At 38.4% G+C, this 22,518-nt stretch overlaps 1 protein-coding gene across 2 annotated transcripts in view; it reads left to right on the top strand.

The window, feature by feature from the left end:
* LOC126094720 (protein AMN1 homolog) overlaps positions 1 to 2,983 on the top strand; it is a 105,299-nt gene extending 102,316 nt beyond the window's left edge. The window contains exons 4-5 of one of the 2 annotated variants that reach the window (XM_049909262.1): positions 2,043 to 2,111; positions 2,242 to 2,983. In XM_049909262.1, the coding sequence (XP_049765219.1) occupies positions 2,043 to 2,111; positions 2,242 to 2,277 (105 nt within the window). In that variant the 3' untranslated portion in view covers positions 2,278 to 2,983. The remainder of the gene's footprint in view (positions 1 to 2,042; positions 2,112 to 2,241) is intronic. The other variant, XM_049909261.1, reaches the window with a different exon arrangement.
* The last annotated feature ends 19,535 nt before the right edge of the window (positions 2,984 to 22,518 follow it).

Genomic DNA, 22,518 nt, shown 5'->3' with positions numbered 1-22,518 from the left:
AACATTCCATCAGAACTACTGACGGCCTTGAGAGAGCCAGTTCTGACAAAACTCTGCCATCTGGAGAGCAAGATGTATGAGACAGGCAAAATACCCTCAGACTTCAAGAAGAATATAATAATTCCAATACCAAAGAAGCAGGTGCTGACAGTTGTGAAAATTACCAAACTATCAATTTAATAAGTCATGGTTACAAAATATTAGCACGTACTCTTTACAGACGCCGACCTCGGGGAAGATCAGTTTGGATTCCATAGAAATGTTGGAACATGCGAGTCAGTACTGATCCCACGACTTATCTTATAGGATAGGTTAAGGAAAGGCAAAACTACATTTCTAGCGTTTATAGAGAAAGCTTTGGCAATGTTGACTGTTACACTCTCTTTGAAATTCAGAAGGTGATAGGTGTAAAATACAGGGAGTGAAAGGCTATTCACAATTTGTACAGAAACCAAATGGCAGTTATATGAGTCGAAGGGCACGAAAGGGAAGCAGTGGTTGAGAAGGGAGTGAGACAAGGTTGTAGCCTATCCCTGATTTTATTCAATCTGTATATTGAGCAAGCAGTAAAGGAAACCAAGAAAAAGAGAGAAAAAAAAGAAGATTTGGAGTAGGAATTAAAATCTATGGAGAAGAAATAAAAGCTTTGACATTTGCCAACAACATCGTAATTCTGTCAGAGATAGCAAAGGACCTGGAAGAGCAGCTGAATAGAATGGACAGTGTCTTGAAAGGAAATAACATGAACACCAACAAAAGCAAATCAAGGATAATGGAATTTAGTCGAAGTAAATCAGGTGATGCTGAGGGAATTAGATTAGGAAATGAGACCCTTAAAGTAGTAGATGTGTGTGTGTGTGTGTGTGTGTGTGTGTGTGTGTGTGTGTTTCTCTGGAATTCTGGGTGAGCACTGCACTGGCCCAGTGTTTCTGCTTTTGACTCTTCCCAATAAAATTTATATGGTCAGAAAACAATTTGGTGTTAGTTCTTAATGTTATACTCTTAATGTTATACTTTTCATATTTGTTTTATTCCATGTATAATGAATACTTCATTGGCTAAGTACTCTCACCATATCTAAAATAAAATTAAAATCGGTGTTAAATTCTCTACACGCATTCCAAAACATATGCTTACACGCAGAGGTGGTGGAATGACAGTATTGGCTAGAGTGTCACGTATAGTTCATTGCTCCTTGCCACTGTGCATCACCCCACCATCTGCCCTTCTTATGCGCACACCACTATAGCATGTGACGACTGGTGGGAAATTTGGTTCTGGCAACAACTTAATGACTTCTGGATTGTGTGTGACCCCATTTACATATCTATGGTTGGTTTTTGCATCTACTGTAAAAAATCCTCTGGTCAGAAATGTGAGTTGTCCCATAGCTTAATTTTTAAATGAACATGAAAACAAATTCCAACAACTGACTGACATTGCTCTAGCAGTGTCTGAGAGCGTTTATCTTACACTCAGTGTGTAGGATTTGTTTTGAAGATCTTCCTCAGCAGTTCTACTTATTATCCTTTCACTCACATCAATTGTCTTTGGCAATGACTGCCTCAGAATCTGCAAAATCACCACTTGAGCTCTTTTGATGACTTCAAGGATCCTTACAGTGTAGACTTGCTAGTGAGACTTGAAAAGTAAACATTTTTAATAGTACTTGAATTTAAAGCCAAAATAAAGATAATAGGAGATAAGGCTAACACAACTTAGTTCAGTAGAGAACTCTATAATGTGTTTGCTTGTGAAGGTTATACAAATTGGGAGATTATCCAAGTTATTCATTTTTCTAAATAACTCATTTTGCTAATATCGTCTTAAAGCAGATGTTTCCCACGTCTCACTCTGCATCAGTAAAAATGTGATCATTTAAAACAGTCTGAATGGAACAGTTTGAGAGAACATTTGTAGCATTAACCGCATGCTAACATTTCTGTATGCTCTCTAGAGAGTGTGGCTCTGTACATTTTTTATATGGACTTGACGATTTCCATTTGTAGCAGTAACTAAGAAATTATGTTTCTTGTTTTCAGGAGACTGGCATGAAGCTATGGAGGCTATGGGATGTCATGTTAAGGATTTGCGATGGACGGTATATTGAAGTAAGGCGTTACATCTATATTTAATTATTTTAATGAAGAATTTTTAACATGTTTTTCTGTAGGTTTTGCTGAGTATTTTGCATTTTTTGAGAATTACTTAGTTAAGAGTTCTGTTTTATTTTCTATTCAGTTTGCAGAATATAACCTCTGGCACAATTATACGTAGGAGGTGTCTGTTTCAACTGAAGAATGATGGATTGCATGCGAGACATGTCCTTGCCTGTCTTGCTTGTATTAGAGTTAAAATTGCACAGCTTCCCAATCCTTTTTCACTCAGTGCCTGATTGAACTTCTGCTTCGAGTACAAACTGTTTCTAGCATTTCTATTCCTGCAAAGTCAGAGAGATGGTGCTTTGTTGAGTTTTCCTGCATTATGTACAAAATGTTAATAGTTGTACAAATTATTTAAGAAAAAAGAGGTTGCACTTGACAGCTTCTTTGTGACTCATTAAAAAAAGAAAACAGACTGTTTAATGTTTATTATGCAGGCAGTTAAACTGCCCCATTACAACTGATAATGAATATGCAATGTGATAGTGACTTAAAGAAACAAGTTAAATGTAATTCAGAATTATATTTCTCTTATCATGCAATAGAAATTTCTCAGTGGTGATTCAGTTTCCTGTACTTTGATGCTTAGGGATCTCCACATGGGTGGAAACTGTTGAAAAAAAAAAATCTCAAAATTCTACAACCATTAAACGTTTCTAAACAAAGAAGTTGAAGGAAAAGGAATAGGTAGTATGCTTGTTTGTGCAAAATAAGAGTTGGCCTCTTGAGGGACAATCTGTCTAACTGATTGATTTGCTGCCTTTGTTTTGGCTCTCTGCTCCTCATGATGCTTGTACTGTTCTGCTAGCTGCCTCTTGGCTCGCTCACATAGTTCTGCCATCTGTTTTTGCTTATTGGCCTCAGACAACATTAATGAACTGTTTTAAAAAACCCACACACAAAACTAATTTTGATAATGCATTAGTTAGCCTGCACAGTATTACAATATTGTTGATGCATGGCTCTGAAATATATAAGGTGACTAGTACACTTTAGAGGTCATACGAAAATCATACAGTGACTTTTGTTTAACAGAAATAAATGTTGACAAAACAACTCAGAATGTGAGCTTTAAAGTTAATAAGAGCTGGAAATAAGTAGCTCTATGATTAGCAATCTTCAGTCACACTTACTACCTGCATTCCTTAGCTACCTACTTATGCCATAATCAGACATGCCAACTCTCCAGATTTAAGCAGCAGACTCCCAATTTTTCCTTCTTCCTCCCGATCTCCCGACCGTGAAGACCGATCTCCCGATTTTCAGAGCAGTTTCAGTACTTTCCTTAATATTTAAAAATCCTGCGCCTTTGATATATTGGTGGGTGACAAGCTATGGCTGTTACTTGTCTATGTTAACTTGGAAGATTCGTGTGGTGGCTGTAGGGAGCGGAAGTAGGCATAGTTCGCGCTTTGTATCTACAAGAAAGTAAGGGACTTACCATTGGCAGCGTTCGGAGACAAATGAATATTTTTCAACTAGTACCAGATTCCTCCACCAGCTCAATCATAGAGTTATCATGGACAAGGAGTAGTCAGCCAAGCGACGTGATTAGCGTTGTTGTGTCTGCAAGGCAGTGTTGCCAAGTTGGGGGATTCCCCCCTAAATTTAGGGGGAATTGAGCTGCCTATGGGGAAGTTAAAGGGATAAATGTTTCAGGGCGGAAAATATTTAGGGTTACTATCCTCCCCTCCCCACCCCTCCTCATGACAATTTCATTCTTGACTCCCTTTTACTGCGCCCCCCGCTCGCTTACCCTACAGTGTGAGAAATTATTTAGGGAAATAGAAGTGTAATATAGGGGGAAACTGTGTGCCAGGGTTGGTTGGCATCACTGCTACAAGACCATGGTCTAGAACGTAGGACCATTGTGTTCTCGGTTCTGCTGCGCGATATGTGTACTTTGTAGTAGTTGTTGGCTGCATATCTTGGAGGTGTTGATTATTTTTTATGCAGAATGGCAGAAACATGTATAAGGAAGAGTTTCCATGTTTAAGTGAATCGAGGAAGGGATAAACTTACGCATTTTGTAGTGTATGTAGATGTGACCTTTGCTCATGGCGGGAAATGTGCCATTCTTAAACACGTGCAAACTGAAAAACACAAGGAGAGTGTCCATTGTGTGGAATGGAACCAGAAATTTAACTTCTCGCGTAAACCCCAAAATGTACATTCTGTGATGAATGCCGAGGCTTTGTTTACTATAAACTGTGCCGACCACACTGGGCCTTTGTTTCGCAAAATGTTTTCCGATTCTGAAATTGTGAAACGATATGGGTGCGCCAGAACAAAAACAACCGCTATCCTTATGGAAATGTGCATGGAAGAAAAAGCGAAAATTATTATGCACTTGCAGTTGAATCCATTCACTGTTGCTACCAATGGTAGTAATAAAACGGACTTTAAGTTATATCCTATTATTGTATCGTTCTTCAGCCCTGAATTCCGTGAAATTCGAAATTGCCTACTCTCTGTACCTAATTTAAAAAGGGGATGCCACTGGAGCTAATATTGCAGATCTTCTACTTTCAGATATATGGGAATTTCATATTCCATTAAAAAACTTTCTGGCTTTTGGTGCCGATAATGCTCCTGTAGTGGTAGGGCTAAAAAAGGGTGTGGCAGGATGTTTGAAGCAAGAATTGCTAACTTAATCATTGTAGGCTGTTCTTGTCACCTAATTAATCTTGCTGCTGAGAAGGGGGTGGCATGTTTGCCTTTAAACGTTGATGAAAATATTATTGACATATTTTATTATTGGGAAAGGAGTGCAAAGAGGAAAGAAGAGTTTAGAAAGTTTCAAACTTTACACAACACAGAAATGAGGAAAATTCTGAAACATGTGCATACATGATGGTTATCAATGAAAAGATGTTTAGATGGGATTTTGGAGCAGTGTTGTTCAAGAGTGAAATTGTAAGTAAGGATTCTGATGTGGAAACTTTGAAGAATTATACAATTCCAAAACACACTCAAAATGTAGATGTGTCTACTTTATATCACAAGTCCAAGCACTGTGATAAGATTTCACCACACTCCTCACTTAAAAGAAAAACCAAATCATCAGTTTTACAGAAAACCATTGATGCTGTGGAATATGCTTTATCACATGAGGAACGACTGTTTATGTTTCTGTCATGAAATTTACATAAATCTTTATGCCTTTTCCTTTCAAGTTTTATGCCTATCTTTGAGAGCCCAATTGCAGCTCTTCAGTCAAGTGCCCCACATATCCACTTACTGAGGTCAATTTTGGAGGATCTATTGAAGAATGTGATGACAAGATTTGTGAGACCACTCATTATTAAAACCTCCAGCTCTCTTATTGATGTAGATTATCACACCAGCAAATCGAAAGGATGATTGTGATCTGATGATAGGGAAGTCTACATTTGCTTAGGTGACCACTTTGAAGCCTGAGGAAAAGTCTATATTCCTTAAGTCTGTAAGAAAATGTTTCTTATCATCATGTGATTACATGACACGCAAATTTCCATTCAGAGATGAAGTTTTAATGCATGCAGAAGTTGCAAATATTTCTACAACTGGCAAAGCATCATTTTTCAGCCTTAGATTTTTCATAAACAGATTTCCTAATGTTCTGACTAGCGAAAGTGAACACTTAGATACAGAAGTTGATATTCTCCACTCTCAGTTCTGTAACTTTCAGCTGGAAGAAACCAACTTCGCAGCAGAGAGAATTGATGTTCAGTGGGTGTTGGTAGGTCAGATGAAATCGGCTGATGGGATTCTTCAGTATGATAAACTTGCAAAGGTGATGCTGGCTATTTTGTCAATTCCACATAGTAATGCGGAACATGAGAGAATTTTTAGCACAGTTACAAAGACCAAAACTCAGTTCAGGTCCATGCTTTCAGAAACATCTTTGGAGAAATTTGTAATTTTAAAATCAGTTCAAAAACGCAAGTTCTTTGAGCAGAAATTTAGTTCAGACTTTTTGAAGAAGGCTAAGTCATCTACGGGTGTGATGAATAAGTAACTACCATAATCAGACAAATTCAGACTGATAAACTATTCAGATTATTTGCTAAGCCTAACATGTACATCCCATATAAAATTGGTTTAAATTTGGGAAAGATGTCTTACAGATATAAGATGTCATGCAAATATGGGTTGCATTATGAAATGAAAATGTGTGATCATTTAACAGTGATTTATCATGCAAAAACTGTGCTAATGTCAAAACAGAAATCTAATAGACGTTAATTTGTTTCCTCGGATCGTAATTTCGAACTGTAGTTCTCTCGAGAGTGCTTCACTTGGATGTATGTGGATCCAAAGAAACCTGCAGAGCTCATGATTCATGTTGTTAAGCGTGTTGAATGATAAATTATACAGTCCAAAGACTCAGGTATGTCCATTATTTAGTATGTACATGTAAATAATAAAGCAAATGTAATTGAGTTGTTACAGGTATTGAATTATTGCAACTTTAATCGTCAGGGATGTGTTGTAATTCACAATAGTACACCGCTAAAATTCTCCTGATTTTTCACTTTTTTTAGTGGTTATTTAAAATGTCCCAGTTAATTGAAAAACTCATTCAGAGTGAAATATGTGCAGTGATTAGTTTTCTATGTGCAAATGATGTGAAAGCAGTAGAAACTAATCAGCACATTAGTGAAGTTGATATGGTGTAAAGTATATGAGCAATGGAATAGTAATAAAAAGGGGTCAGAGTATTTGAGGAGCTCAGAGTACAAGTTACTGATCATAAGAAAAGACCTAAATGCACATTTGGAAAGTAAAAATGTAGGTCACTTCTAAGTAAAAGAACTACAAATGATTTCTTGCATAGTGACACAATTTGTGATGATAAAGTTTAAGCTCTAAATCAATGCCTTGATTGCATTTAGGATACAACTAGTAAAGTACACCAATACCCTGATGTATATGCTTTTAAAAATACTTGTAATAATATTTAATGCATGTTTAAATAGGCTATATTTTGAAATACTGCTCGTACATCTTGAGGCAAAATCAACATGGCGACACAATAACTCATGAGGTCCTTGAACCTGGCCATGCATATACGGAATGTGATAAAAGATTTTGGTCCCTCTGAAAAGGCAAAGAAACACTTAAAACATGTATTTGTTTCTCAAGACAGGATGGAAGCAGGTCAGCAGAACGTTTTCCATAGTGGACATTAAAACAGAAAACTTTATTTCAATTAAAGCCATGGATTACATAGCAAAGGATGAAGTTTCTAAAGACACAGAAGGAAACAAAACACAATGGAGGAATACAAGGTGGGTCTGAACCAGGAAAGTAAGTCCTCTAACAGTGCAGTTTAAGTATTCACTGAACCGTGATCTTGAGTTTATAGAAGCGGATTTTAGGAGGCCCAATACTGGTCTCTCAGCAATACCTCTTCTACAGCATTTGCACTAAGATGAATTTGAAATAAATTTTGAGAAATGGCAAAATTGTCAGGAGATCAAGAACTACATCCGTCCACATTATCATGAGTTCTATAACAATATATCCCATTCCCGGACAGCAGTTACTGTGGGTGTAAGCAGAGGGAGTGGAGAAGGAAGAAGATGTGGTCAAAGAACGGGTCAAGGAAGATTGTAAATGTGCAATAAAGTGGTTGTTGTTGTTGTTGTTGTTGTTGTTGTTGTTATGGTCTCCAGTCCTGAGACTGGTTTGATGCAGCTCTCCATGCTACTCTAGCCTGTGCAAGCTTCTTCATCTCCCAGTACTTACTGCAACCTACATCCTTCTGAATCTGCTTAGTGTATTCATCTCTTGGTCTCCCTCTATGATTTTTACCCTCCACGCTGCCCCCCAATGCTAAATTTGTGATCCCTTGATGCCTCAGAACATGCCCTACCAACCGGTCCCTTCTTCTTGTCAAGTTGTGCCACAAACTCCTCTTCTCCGCTATTCTATTCAATACCTCTTCCCATCTAATCTTCAGCATTCTTCTGTAGCACCACATTTCGAAGGCTTCTTTCCCCTTCTTGTGCAAACTATTGCCGTCCATATTTCACTTCCATACATGGCTACACTCAATACAAATACTTTCAGAAACAACTTCCTGACACTTAAATCTATACTCGATGTTAACAAATTCCTCTTCTTCAGAAACCCTTTCCTTGCCATTGCCAGTCTATATTTTATATCCTCTCTACTTCAACCATCATCAGTTATTTTGCTCCCCAAATAGCAAAACTCCTTTATTACTTTAAGCGTCTCATTTCCCAATCTAATTCCTGCAGCATCACCCAATTTAATTCGACTACATTCCGTTACTCTCGTTTTGCTTTTGTTGATGTTCATATCATATCCTCCTTTCAAGACCCTGTCCATTCCGTTCAACTGCTCTTCCAAGTCCTTTGCTGTCTCTGAAAGAATTACAATGTCATTGGTGAACCTCAAAGTTTTTATTTCTTCTCCATGGATTTTAATTCCTACTCCGAATTTTTCTTTTGTTTCCTTTATTGCTTGCTCAATATACAGGTTGAATAACATCGGGGAGAGGCTACAACCCTGTCTTACTCCCTTCCCAACCAATGCTTGCCTTTCATGCCCCTTGACCCTTATAACTGCCATCTGGTTTCTGTACAAATTGTAAATAGCCTTTCGCTCCCTATATTTTACCCCTGCCACCTTTAGAATTTGGAAGAGAGTATTCCAGTCAACATTGTCAAAAGCTTTCTCTAAGTCTACAAATGCTAGAAATGTAGGTTTGCCTTTCCTTAATCTTTCTTCTAAGATAAGGCGTAAGGTCAGTATTGCCTCACATGTTCCAACATTTCTACGGAATCCAAACTGATCTTCCCCGAGGTCGGCTTCTACCAGTTTTTCCATTCGTCTGTAAAGAATTCGCGTTAGTATTTTGCAGCTCTGACTTATTAAGCTGATAGTTCGGTAATTTTCACATCTGTCAACATCTGCTTTCTTTGGGATTGGAATTATTATATTCGTCTTGAAGTCTGAGGGTATTTCGCCTGTCTCATACATCTTGCTCTCCAGATGGTAGAGTTTTGTCAGAACTGGCTCTCTCAAGGCCGTCAGTAGTTCTGATGGAATGTTGTCTACTCCCGGGGCCTTGTTTCGACTCAGGTCTTTCAGTGCTCTGTCAAACTCTTCACGCAGTATTGTATCTCCCATTTCATCTACATCCTCTTCCATTTCCATAATACTGTCCTCAAGCACATTGCCCTTGTATAGACCCTCTATATACTCCTTCCACCTTTCTGCTTTCCCTTCTTTGCTTAGAACTGGGTTTCCATCTGAGCTCTTGAAGTTCATACAACTGGTTCTCTTATCTCCAAAGGTCTCTTTAATTTTCCTGTAGGCAGTATCTATCTTACCCCTAGTGAGATAAGCCTCTACATCCTTACATTTGTCCTCTAGCCATCCCTGCTTAGCCATTTTGCACTTCCTGTCGATCTCATTTCTGAGACGTTTGTATTCCTTTTTGCCTGCTTCATTTACTGCATTTTTATAATGTCTCCTTTCATCAATTAAATTCAATATTTCTTCTGTTACCCAAGGATTTCTACTAGCCCTTGTTTTTTTATCTACATGATCGTCTGCTGCCTTCACTACTTCATCCCTCAGAGCTACCCATTCTTCTTCTACTGTATTTCTTTCCCCCATTCCTGTCAATTGTTCCCTTATGCTCACCCTGAAACTCTGTACAACCTCTGGTTTAGTCAGTTTATCCAGGTCCCATCTCCTTAATTTCCCACCTTTTTGCAGTTTCTTCAGTTTTAATCTACAGTTCATAACCAATAGATTGTGGTCAGAGTCCACATCTGCCCCTGGAAATGTCTTACAATTTAAAACCTGGTTCCTAAATCTCTGTCTTACCATTATATAATGTATCTGATACCTTTTAGTATCTCCAGGGTTCTTCCATGTATACAACCTTCTTTCATGATTCTTGAACCAAGTGTTAGCTATGATTAAGTTATGCTCTGTGCAAAACTGTACCAGGCGGCTTCCTCTTTCATTTCTTAGCCCCAATTCATATTCACCTACTATGTTTCCTTCTCTCCCTTTTCCTACTCTCGAATTCCAGTCACCCATGACTATTAAATTTTCGTCTCCCTTCACTACCTGAATAATTTCTTTTATCTCATCATATATTTCATCAATTTCTTCATCATCTGCAGAGCTAGTTGGGATATAAACTTGTACTACTGTAGTAGGCGTGGGCTTCGTGTGTATCTTGGCCACAATAATGCGTTCACTATGCTGTTTGTAGTAGCTTACCCGCACTCCTGTTTTTTTATTCATTATTAAACCTACTTCTGCATTACCTCTATTTGATTTTGTATTTATCACCCTGTATTCACCTGACAAAAAGTCTTGTTCCTCCTGCCACCGAACTTCACTAATTCCCACTATATCTAACTTTAACCTATCCATTTCCCTTTTTAAATTTTCTAATCTACTTGCCCGGTTCAGGGATCTGACATTCCACGCTCCGATCCGTAGAACGCCAGTTTTCTTTCTCCTAATAACGACGTACTCTTGAGTAGTCCCTGCCCGGAGATCCGATGAGGATTATTTTACGTCCAGAATATTTTACCCAAGAGGATGCCATCATCATTTAACCATACAGTAAAGCTGCATGCCCTCAGGAAAAATTACGGTTGTAGTTTCCCCTTGGTTTCAGCCGTTCGCAGTACCAGCACAGCAAGGCCGTTTTAGTTAGTGTCACAAGGCTAGATCATCAATCATCCAGACTGTTGCCCCTGCAACTACTGAAAAGGCTGCTGCCCCTCTTCAGGAACCACACGTTTGTCTGGCCTCTCAACAGATACCCATCTGATGTGGTTGCATCTACGGTATGGCCATCTTTATCGCTGAGGCATGCAAGCCTCCCCACCAACGGCAAGGTCCATGGTTCATGGGGGGAAATATAGTGGTACAGCATCACAATAGTTGCCCAGGAAGGACATTTGAAGATACCACAGAAGTAAATGATTTTGATTCTGCATTAAGGCACAGATCACGAGAGGATTATAGAAAATGACAATGAATGATCTCCCATGTGTGTTACAACCACACCAGTATATTTTTGTTCTGGTATTTTTATTTTATTTGCTATTTACATATTTTTTCAGCTTGTTAGATTAATTTCACTTTAATCACTCATCTATCTTGTTTTACTGTAGCATGTATTATACAAATAATGCAGGTGCATACAATCCCTAACCATATCTACAACTACACTGAGGTTACAGAAGTCATGGCTTCCTCTAATATCATGTTGGACCTTTTAGCTGGTGTAGTGCAGCAACTTGATGTGGCATGGACACAACAAGTTGTTGGAAGTCCTTTGCAGAAATGTTGAGATATGCTGCCTCTATAGGTACCCATAATTGCGAAAGTGTTGCTGGTGCAAGATTTTGTGCATGAAATGCCCTCTTGATTATATCTCATAAATGTGCGATGCTATTTATGTTGGGCAATGTGGGTGGCCAAATCATTCGCTTGAACTCTACTATACAAACGCCGCTGCTATCTGTCGTTAAGTTAAGGCCATTGGCCACTGCATTGTCTGTGGTGAGAGGTAATGCCTGAAATTTGGTAGTCTCGGCACTCTCTTGAGACTATGTATTGAATAGGATTCCCTAATGATTTCTGAAATTGAATGTCCTCCTCATCTAGCTCCAACGTACCATTCTGCGTTCAGAGTCTGTTAATTCCCAGTTGTGTGGCCAGGCATATTGGACAACTTTTCACATGAATCAACTGAGTACAAATGACATCTCTGCCAATACATTGCCCATTTATGCCTTGTGTATGCAATGCTACCACCACCTGCATATGTGCATAGTGTTATCCCATGGCTTTTGTTGCTTTCATTTCCTCAGTAGTTTACTTCAACAGGCTCTTCTACCACTTGAACATTCAGACCCTCATTTGAAGATAACAGCACAAAATTTCATGATGAAGTGTGAAGTGGGCAACCATATGCCATTACTGAAAACTTGGGGCAGAATGCTGATGCAAAAGTTCAAGTAAACAAATACTTCATGATTTTATTTTATTTACAAATAAGAGTTCCATTGGTCCTTATAGCATTAAAGTTGTTACAATATGGAATGTGTCGGTGTTATTACAGTGTTTGCAATCATGATGTTTTCATAGAATTTTAAATACTGGGCATTGTAGGGTACAATATGCTAAATTCCTGAGATGTCATTGTGAAAACCTGTAGTTTCTGGAACAGATTCCTACAAGAGTGTCTCAGATGAACACCGCTTATAATGTATATCGCTCTCTTCTAAGCAATATGTGTGTGGGAGGGAGGGGTGGTTCCCTTTTTTCCTAGGGCTGATTACTTCAAAATATGACACTGTAAGACAACAATGCCTGGAAATAGCCAAAGCAAGCAGCTGTGTTTGCAACCTTATGTGCACATGATGCAGTTATGTGTTAGAAAAAACTTACTGATTAAGTTATTTTGCCGGACCTAGGATATGACATGACTGATTTCATTTGCTAGCAGTGTACATACCCAAGAACTTAACAAAATCCACTTGCTGTATTGGTTGTCTGTTACATTTTATATTTATGTCCACTTGTTCTTTCTATCACATGAAATTGTACTAATGAGGTTCCTTTTATCGTGCAGATAATGAGTCCGTAACAGTTAATCCTGTTGAGGATATCATTGAATACACTGTTAGCAGAGCTTTTCAGGTTTTCCATGGATGTTTTATCTATTAGGAGAGAAGTATTGCTATGAGGGTGAACTTGCTCACTGTAGTGAAATGAGTGGGAGATCATTTTCAAACACAGGAAACAGAAAGGTCACCAGCATCGAGCCTTGTGGCACTCCAGTGTTCACTATACTCCACTTAAATAATTTGGAATTGAGTTACTGTTTGTGATTAGTATCCTAGGCAACCTTATAAAAATCCATGTTCTCACTATTCCATTTAGCCCCTTTAATTCTGTTTTATTCATTATTGACTTAGTTGAAAGCCTTGGATAAGTCACATTGGGTTCTGACTGGTGACAGTTTCCTGTTAAGAGAATGCAGGATTTGATTGGTGGAGGAGAAAACATCATCTGTTAATAGGCCTTTCCAGAAACGAAATTGACATTGACTGTAATATAGTGGCTGTTCATTTAACCAGCAATTCTCTCAACCACAAGTACCTCTAGGGCCTAATGAGTCTAGGATTTTAATGAGTATCCTCAAATTTCAAGGAAAATCAATAGGAAGTTAGCACCACAATGACAGCACTGTATCAAAATTGGTATTTAGGAGTGATTTGCAGTAGTTGAGAAGAGAGTAAGTCAGGATTGTAGCCTATCATCAATGTTATTCAATCCGTACATTAAACAAGCAGTAAAGATAACAAAAGAAAAATTCGGAGTAGGAATTGAAGTTCAAGGAAAAGAAATAAGAACTTTGAGATTTGCTGATGATATTGTAACTCTTCCAAACACAGCAAAGGACTTGAAGAGCAGCTGAATGGAATGGACAGTATCTTGAAAGATGAGTGTCAACAAAAGAAAGAATAATGGATGTAGTCAAATTAAGTCAGGTAGTGCTGAGGGAATTAGATTAGGAAACGAGACACTTAAAGCAGTAGATAAGTTTTGTTATTTGGATAGCAAAATAATTGATGATGGCCGAAGTAGAGAGGGTATAAAATGTAGAGTGACAATGGCAAGAAAAGCATGAAATTTGTTAACATCAAATGTAGATTTAAGTGTTAGGAAGTCTCGTCTGAGAGTATTTGCATGGAGGGTAGTTGTGCATGGAAGTGAAACATGGATGATAAACAGTTTAGACAAGAAGAGAGTAGAAGCTTTTAAAATGTGGCACTACAGAAGAGTGCTGAAGATTAGTACCTGACTAGGAGAAGGGATCAGTTGATGGGACACATTCTGAGACATCAAGGGATCACCATTTTAGTATTGTGTGGGGAGGGGGTGGGGGGGGGGGCAAGAGATGGATACAGTAAACAGATACGACAACAGCAACAACAACAAACAAATAGTGTCTTAATACTTGTGAAAATTACATTAAATAGTAGATTAAGGTATAGAGTTTCCTTTAATATAAAACAGTATTTATTTGGAAAACACTCTTTTATGTAGGCAACTTCCAAATTGTGATACAGACTTGTGTGTGTAGTCAGAATCCTTCTGATTTGATATTTCATAAAAACACTGTATACAAATAAATGCAATTTATATTTCTGTGATATGTAGGTCACTTAATGTTTCTGCCAAGCTTTCCACGAAATGGACAGGAAAAATATCATGGTCAGCTATGACATATATGAGATTTTAATAGGTAGTGACGTAAACAAGATTTAAAACTAAAAAACTAAAATTAAACCTGAGGAATTGTATAAAAATTTAAGATCAGATACAAAATGGGGCACCTACTTCCAGTTTTGAGGAAGAATTATGGTGAATTGTGGGAGGAAGAAATGATAAAAAACATACATTCGCCTTTCTTCTTGGGACATTTCTTATGTTCTTTACTCCATTTCTTAATTTTTATTCTGGTCCTTTTTGTACAATTGGTTTTGGAGCTGCTGATACCAAAAGTTTTTCTAGAAGAAATACCAATAATGTTTCAAGGCACTCATTAACACACAACCCTAGACAATTTACAAACAGACTGAACAAATGAGATTTGATTCTAAGTATAGTTTCTACTTTCTCCAATCCAGTCCAATTGCAGACAGTGGCCCAGCTCCCTACATCACAAAATGAAATTGCTCATTATAGTGAAAACAAGGACAGGTTAATCAACAAATACTGTTGTTGTCACCATTAAACATCAATATGATGTAATCTACAACTTGTGTGTTAAGAGAGAAATAAGAAAAACAAATGTAAGATTTAGAATATCATGCTCAGAATGTGAAAAATGTTCAATTCTTGACTTAAGGGAATTAAATAAAAGCCTGCACACCAAACATGGATTGCATTAGAATTAAGCCCACCATGAAAAACATTAATGACACTCTTAAAAGATTACAGTGGTCAGTGTAAATGAGGGTGAATTGATATCAGGTCGTCATGTGACCCTGCATTACTGACATGAGTCTTGGCGCTGAAGTGGTGCGTACATGCGAGTTGGTTGTATGAAATCGACACAATTACTTGTGTCGACATGGAGAGGTGAAATAGTGATCGAGAGTGGCTGTCTCATCTGGACGTGCCTGTGACCACACCATGATGAAATTGCTTGATTTGTTGTAGCCGACTGCCAAATGAGGCAGGTACCCCGCAGTATATAAAGGGTGTAGTTCACGCCAGAAGTGGTTTCATGATATTTTTTGTATTGTTACTTGGGTCCATTCATAAAGCTATTGTTAACATGTACAAGGATGTTTATTTCAACATTCTCATTGAGTGTTGCCTTTTATTATACATCCACATGATGAGCATGCTTTCAAGATGACGACAGCTGTTTTTGTAGGGTTGCAAGCATACGTTCCTAGTTTGATGAGCACCCTGGCGCCCTGTCACACCTAGACTAGCCTGCTACATCACTTGATCTTTATCTTGTAGAACATTTCCGAGACTATTTGGAACAGTAGTTAAATTGTAGCAGTCATTTCCCTCACAGTTTGATAGCTCTATGAGATCCAATTATTGATGACTGGCTTTAGCTGGACGCCGTGTATGCGAAGAAACTTGTGAACTCTGTTCTTCACCGAATTGAGACCCTTATCGAGGCTAGGGGCAGCATTACACAGTAGTGGTATGTCATATTCTGAGAGACTAATTTTGATTAGACTGGACAACATGAACAAAATTAGTGAAATTTTGCTCAGTTTCAATTTCGTGAATCATTTGGTACGTTTTTGCTAATTAGAAACTTCCCATTTAAGTTATGAAGTAGTACTAGATTTGATAAACCTGAGCTATGTTGCAAAAATGAAGAGACGATCTCAGCAGTGAAATCACCGCCCAAGATACTCATTTGCAGGGTCCCATATGAAAGTATTCTTGGGCCATTTATGTTTCTTCCATATATTAATTATTTGATAGTCACAGAACTGTTTGTGAGCTATGTTGGCGATACATCCTTTATCAGATCGTGCTGTGTGGAACAGTTAGCAGTGCAAAACAATAAAGGGAATTTTGGTCTAATCATAGAATATATTACATGCATAAACGTGTGTTGTGTTAGGGTAAAAAAGCAACACACACACATCAAAAAGTATTTGCCACATGTGAAGTTGACACGTGAAGTTGTAACAACTTCACATGTGGCAAATACCTTTTGTTGTGTGTTGTGTGTGTGTGTGTGTGTGTGTGTGTGTGTGTGTGTGTGTGTGTGTGTGGTGCTAATATTTCAGAAATACAATCCTGCAACTTTGCAACGAAATTTTCGATGGCACCAGCACACCAAGAATATTTCGCTACAGTGGGAAAATAAAAATCATAAACTGACAGTTATGTAAAGTGGATCTTTTGTATCTTGTGAACATCCATCTTCTAATGAACTCGTCAGTTTGAAACCGGTTACAGTGCTGTTTACTTAAATAAGTAACATTATTAATAGTGGCTGGTTGCTGTAAGAATCAACCTACATTAATTGTACACAGCCACTGTCTGACCATGTCAGCTTTAAACAAATGTTGCTGTAGAGACTACTTTACTAAGTTAAATTTACAATTGGTGTACTTTTTGTATATTCTTAAGAAACTTATTTTTATAAAAAAGAATTTAGAAAATAGCTCAATGCATAGAGACAGTCGTCATTACAATATGTAAACCAGAGAAGGTTATCATATGACTTTAAGTAATGTAAGAGCTACAGATAATTAGGAACATAAATAAACATAAAAGCTTTCTGTTTGAAGACATTTCATTAACACGTTGCCAAACAATATAAAGCAACCCAATGGAAACATTTTTTAAAGAGAAATTGAAACAGTTATTAATGAAAATATGTTTACACTCACTTGAATATTTCTAAACTCCATTATCCATAATACTATTTTTAGTATGTGATTTTGTATTAGTGGTAGTAAATATTTATTTAGTAATATCTAATGTGATACTTTCTCTTATGTATTCATAATATTTGTGGTGTGGTTTCATTAATGTAAATGAACATGTAAATGAACAAAAATTGACAGTGTCCAAGACTGTGAAGTTATTATGGGCAAATAAAGATTATTATTATTGTTGTTGTTGTTATAGAATGGTTGGTAAAAGTAAAAAGATGACAAGAACACAAATTAATGTTTATGAGTGTGTTTTTATTTTTTTATATATGTGATTTATTATTTGAGAAAAAATGTGTGTGCCATTAACAGTCACCATAGGGGTTGGAAGCTGTTGACAGCTAAAAATATCTGTGAAATACCAATGTCAACATCATCTGATACTTGTTTGGCTGTCTGTATGGAAGAAGTACTGCAGGGTTTAACCCCTAGGTAGATGGGGAAAGGTATCACATGTAGAAATAATCAAAGTCTACTAACATTATTATTGAACAGTGGAAATTCCAGATTTATAAGGGAAAGATAGATTGCTACTTACCAGTGCTACAGCAGCTTGGGGCAGAATGAATTCCAGCCCTAGCTGGCAGAGATGGTGAACGTGTGTGTGTGTGTGTGTGTGTGTGTGTGTGTGTGTGTGTGTGTGTGTTTCCTTTTCTGAGGAAGACTTTGGCCAAAAAGTTAATGTGTAAGTGTCTTTTCATTGTTCCTCTCTGCATCTCAGCATTTCTCTTTTATGATGAATAGCAATCTATCTTTTCCTCATGTTGTTAACATTATTGTTCAGTTACCATCCTTTGGGTTTGGGCTGCTGGGCTGTCAGTGAGCATCTGGATGTTATTTTAACCAGGGAATGAGGATAGAGGTGGGTATGGAAAGAGGGTAACATGTGAAAATAATGTAAAACAACATACCTAATAAATGTTGAATCTACAGTGTTGGGGGTGCTGGCATGAGCGGTGGGAGCCATGATGACACCTAAGTCTGTGTAACCAGGTGAGCAGTTAGTAGTATTTGATATTTTCATTCTTAAATATGTTTCATAACTCTCATATACTTGGTCGCAAAGTTTTTATAGCTACCACTTACTAAATTCCTAATTGATATTAGACAACACACAACTCACAATTCTTTCAGCAAGCCCTAAAGTGAAATGGAACAGTAAGTAAGTAAGAAAGCCTGTGAATTATTCCATATGAACACATGCTTGGACAGGACAGGGATACAGAAAAAAATTCACTCTTTTCATAAAAATTATTCTGGTATTTACCTTAATCAATTTAGGGAATCAATAAGGATGGCCAGGTAGGGATATGTATCCTAGTCCACAGCGCCACTCCGCTCTGCAAGTGGGATGAAGATGCAGTTGTCAGAATACGGCTGAAAGTACGTGCATATCTTTACATGAAGTGCATCGAAATAGGCCAAGAAGTATACAAACTATCAGCATCTCTCTAGAATATGCTACTGTGTAGTAATAAATATTTAGTAACATATATTTCACGTCTTTTTTACAACATTTTAGTAGCGGACACACAAAAACTTAATTTTAATTGTGTTTCCTATTCTCAACCAAGTTATTCATCATTTGGTTTAGATGTGTATTACATACTGAAAGATGAATTAGTGACAAAATACATTAAATTTAACATATTTATGAAGGTGAGTACAATTGTACCTGTAAAGGTGAGTTCAGTCAGCGAAGATCAACACAGGATGCATTATGAAATAATCTAAGTTGATGGAAAAACAAAAAAATTATGTACAGGGTAAAGCAAAATGTACAGGGTAAAGCAAATAGCTTTTGTCCCCTTAAACTATTTTTAACTGATTAAAGATCTTTATAATATATTTCTATCTAGACGAATACTCTCTCTGTCCTTAATTTTCTTCCTCTTCTACTTCTTCAACTTCTTGTTCTTCATGTTTTCCCCCATCAGAATAATGAGCCTCTACATGACAAATATATTTCTTATGCAGGTCTAACAGCAACCATGGAGTAAAAATACATTGAATATTTCTGTTTTTGTGCTGCTGTTTCCCCCTTTGGATGATCAGTCATCCTGAAGTTAACACCCTTCTCCTCGCAAATATGGCCTACTGGAATGATACATGAAAGAGAATGTTATTTCACTGAAAGTCATTCAGCCTGACAAAGTACCTCTTGTCTTAAAAACACAAGATTGCATTGAGTGAGACATAAACATCACATATTGCTTCCTATAGCAGCTCCAATTTCCATGAAGAGTGGAATAAACTTCTAGTCAACAAACTGTTCAAATCAACATAGTAACAACAGCACAAAAATTACTGTATAATTGGTTCTTAGGTTGAATATGCTTCAAATGTCAAAGATTTGGTCATACCACTGTGGCATGTAACAGGAGGACTACATGTAGAAATTGTGGAGTCTCAGCTCACAAATCAAGTGAAAGCTCATGAACCAAGTGATTCTTGTACACTTCCTTCAAAATATATAAACTGCTCCGGGGATCACCCAGTGTGGAGCAGAAAGTGTGGGATTTATAATAAGGAAAGGAAAATTCATGAGTTAAAAGATTGTACCCTATGGTGAAGCTATAAAAGCTTTTAAAGCTGTGCAACCTCCAGTGTTTGCTATGTCCTTTGCTTTGGCCCTTCAGAAGCAAGTCATCAAGTGTGATGGCTCCACACAGACCAGACCACAGATTCAAGTAAGAGCACATGCGCTAGTCAGTGCACCTGTGGGTGCAAAGCTACACTTGAACCTGAAATGTTTCAGCAACTGTCAACGATGGACTTAGAACCTTGTACACGTGCCACTGCTGACCATCAGAACCCCACTAAGCCACCCTCTCTCCTCTACTCATGCAAGCGACTCCTCCATAAGCAAGGAAAAGCCGCACAAAAAGTTGTTTGAAATCTTAGGAAGTGGCAGCTAAACCTTCAGATAGGTGACCACCTCATTCCAATGGTGGTTTTACTGTTGAGGGTATTGATATCCACATGCAGAAACCAGAGAGCTGGGCTCCATCTAATGTTCACCCTGACCTCTCAGACCTCCACTGAGGAGGGAGGACAATGACAACCATCACTAATCAATAGCTCCCCCAGGGACTTCTGTGTTGCAGAGGAAGTTAAATGGGTACCAGTCACATTTAGAAGGATTATGCTCCTGGCCCAAGAGAGACCATTCTGCATCTGCTTACAAGAAACCCATTTTAAAGTCGACAATAAACCTGCATTAAGGGGTTATCACCCCTACAGGAAGGATGATGTTACTGGAGGTAGGGTTAAGAGTGGAGTGGCTGTTTGCATTGATGTTAGATGCCATTCCTCTCTTGCCCCCTTACCATGGCTGTACAAGCACTTCCAGTGGAAGTTCTCACAACGGTTGAATTCAAAGTGTTCTTTATACCTTTCACCTCATGATCCTTTGGATGCAGATGCACTGACAGAACTTTTCTGGATACTTCCCGCTGATCCTCCTCATGGATAATTTCAGTCTGCACAATGTGCTGTGGGGCTCAGCTACCACATGCTCATGAGTCGAATATCAAATGGTTTGTCCATTCAGTGAAGATCTGCCTTTGGAACTCTTTCAGATGACACACCTTTCTACAGCAAAAGGGTCATCCTTAGCCACCGGCCTTTTGGTTTTGCTGCCCAGTTGTTGCAGACACAGTTCAGTGGGAAGTGGCCACAGATTTGCATGTCAGTGACCACTTTCCAGTGTGGAGCTGTCTGCTGACACAGACGGAGGTCAACAGAAGACTGTAAAGATGGATGGTTCAAATTGTAAATCGGTCAAAATACAGCCAACAGGCCCTCAGATGACAGCTTGTCCCTTCATGGAGTGATGAGTGTCACTCGGCAGTCAGAGCCAGGCATACGGCTTAGCAGAAATTCAATCACACAACTACAGAAAATCTTTGTGCTTTCAGAACTGCGAGAGCAAAAGCAAGGCATGTGATAAAAGAATGAAAGAGGAACTCCTGGAAGGAATTCACAACTTCCATCAATCAGTCCACTTCCACTGCACAAGTCTGGGACAATACAAGATAGATTACAGGCAAAAGCAGTACACCTCTCATTATGGCCTTGGTGGGAATTGTGGTCTTGGTGGATGCACCGTAAGACAGGGATCAGGTTTTAGCTGAACATTTTTTTACTAACATTGTGTCATCTAGACAAACTGCTCTGTTCCATGTGTTCTGTAGGAATGTGGAGATGAGGAGACTGCATAATGAGGGGGTCTACAACCTTCCATTCTCGAACGCATAGTTCAACCGCTGGCTCCTCGAACTCAGAGGTCATCAGTGCCACTCCCAGTGTAGTTTCAGGCATTACCGTTCTATCCTTGACAGTTTAATTCTTCAGAATACAGTAATATAGGATTACTATTTTCGCCATTATCACGTGGTTGATGTGTTTTCCGAACTCAGAAAGGTGTACAACACCACTTGGAGATACATCATCCTTCACCAACTTAACGAGTGGGAACTACGAGGATGTCTGCTGTGTCTTATCCAATACCTCCTCAAGGACCGGTGCTTTCAATATTGCTTAGGTGGACGCCGTCTGATTATTATATTCAGAAAATGGGGCCCACCAAGGCAATGTACTCAGTGTCACTATGAATGGCATTTCTTCCACAGTCAGGAGCTGTGTTAAATGCTCTTTGTTTGTAGTTAACCTTGCAGTCTTATACTCTTCCCCTCCCCAATATTACAGTGACAATGAGGCGACTTCAGCTGGTCATCAGGAGGTTGGAAGCTAAAGCCAATAAAACTGGTTTTAGGTTCTCACCAGAGAAGACTGTGTGTCAATTTTAACCAGCTACAGCTCACAATGGGGACAGTACTTAACATTTAAAGCACTTTGTGCACTTCTTGAGCCTAGTATATGACTTGAAATTAACCTGGCTCCAGCACCTGAAAGATCTATGGACAAAGAGCTTCAAATTTTTGAGTATTTTGAAATTCCTGAGCATGGGGAGTTGTCGTGTCCCACCACCTGCTGCATTTGTCAGATTATGGCAGTGTAGTCTATGGATCAGACCATATTTCCTACTTCAAGATGTTAAGACACTGTTTCAATATGTGGGTATTCAGATGTTAGACACTGTCCACCATGTGGGTATTCAGATGATGATTGGAGCCTATTGGACTAGCCTAGTTCAAAGTCTTTGTACAGAAGCTGGTGAACCATCACTCTGGATTAGATGGTGCCACCTCCTGGTTCAACAGGCCCTGAAAATCTCAGCATTCCATCAGTCACTGTGTTTAGTGTGGTCATCCATTCCAGCTTTGAGCAGCTGTTCAGGAATTGTCCCTATGCGATCAAGCCACTTGGGATGCATGCTACTGACTATTTTATAGATCTAGACACAC

Source organism: Schistocerca cancellata, chromosome 8, assembly GCF_023864275.1.
Source record: "Schistocerca cancellata isolate TAMUIC-IGC-003103 chromosome 8, iqSchCanc2.1, whole genome shotgun sequence".
NCBI classification, from domain to species: Eukaryota; Metazoa; Arthropoda; class Insecta; order Orthoptera; family Acrididae; genus Schistocerca; species Schistocerca cancellata.
This window is presented reverse-complemented; position numbering and strand designations above follow the sequence as displayed.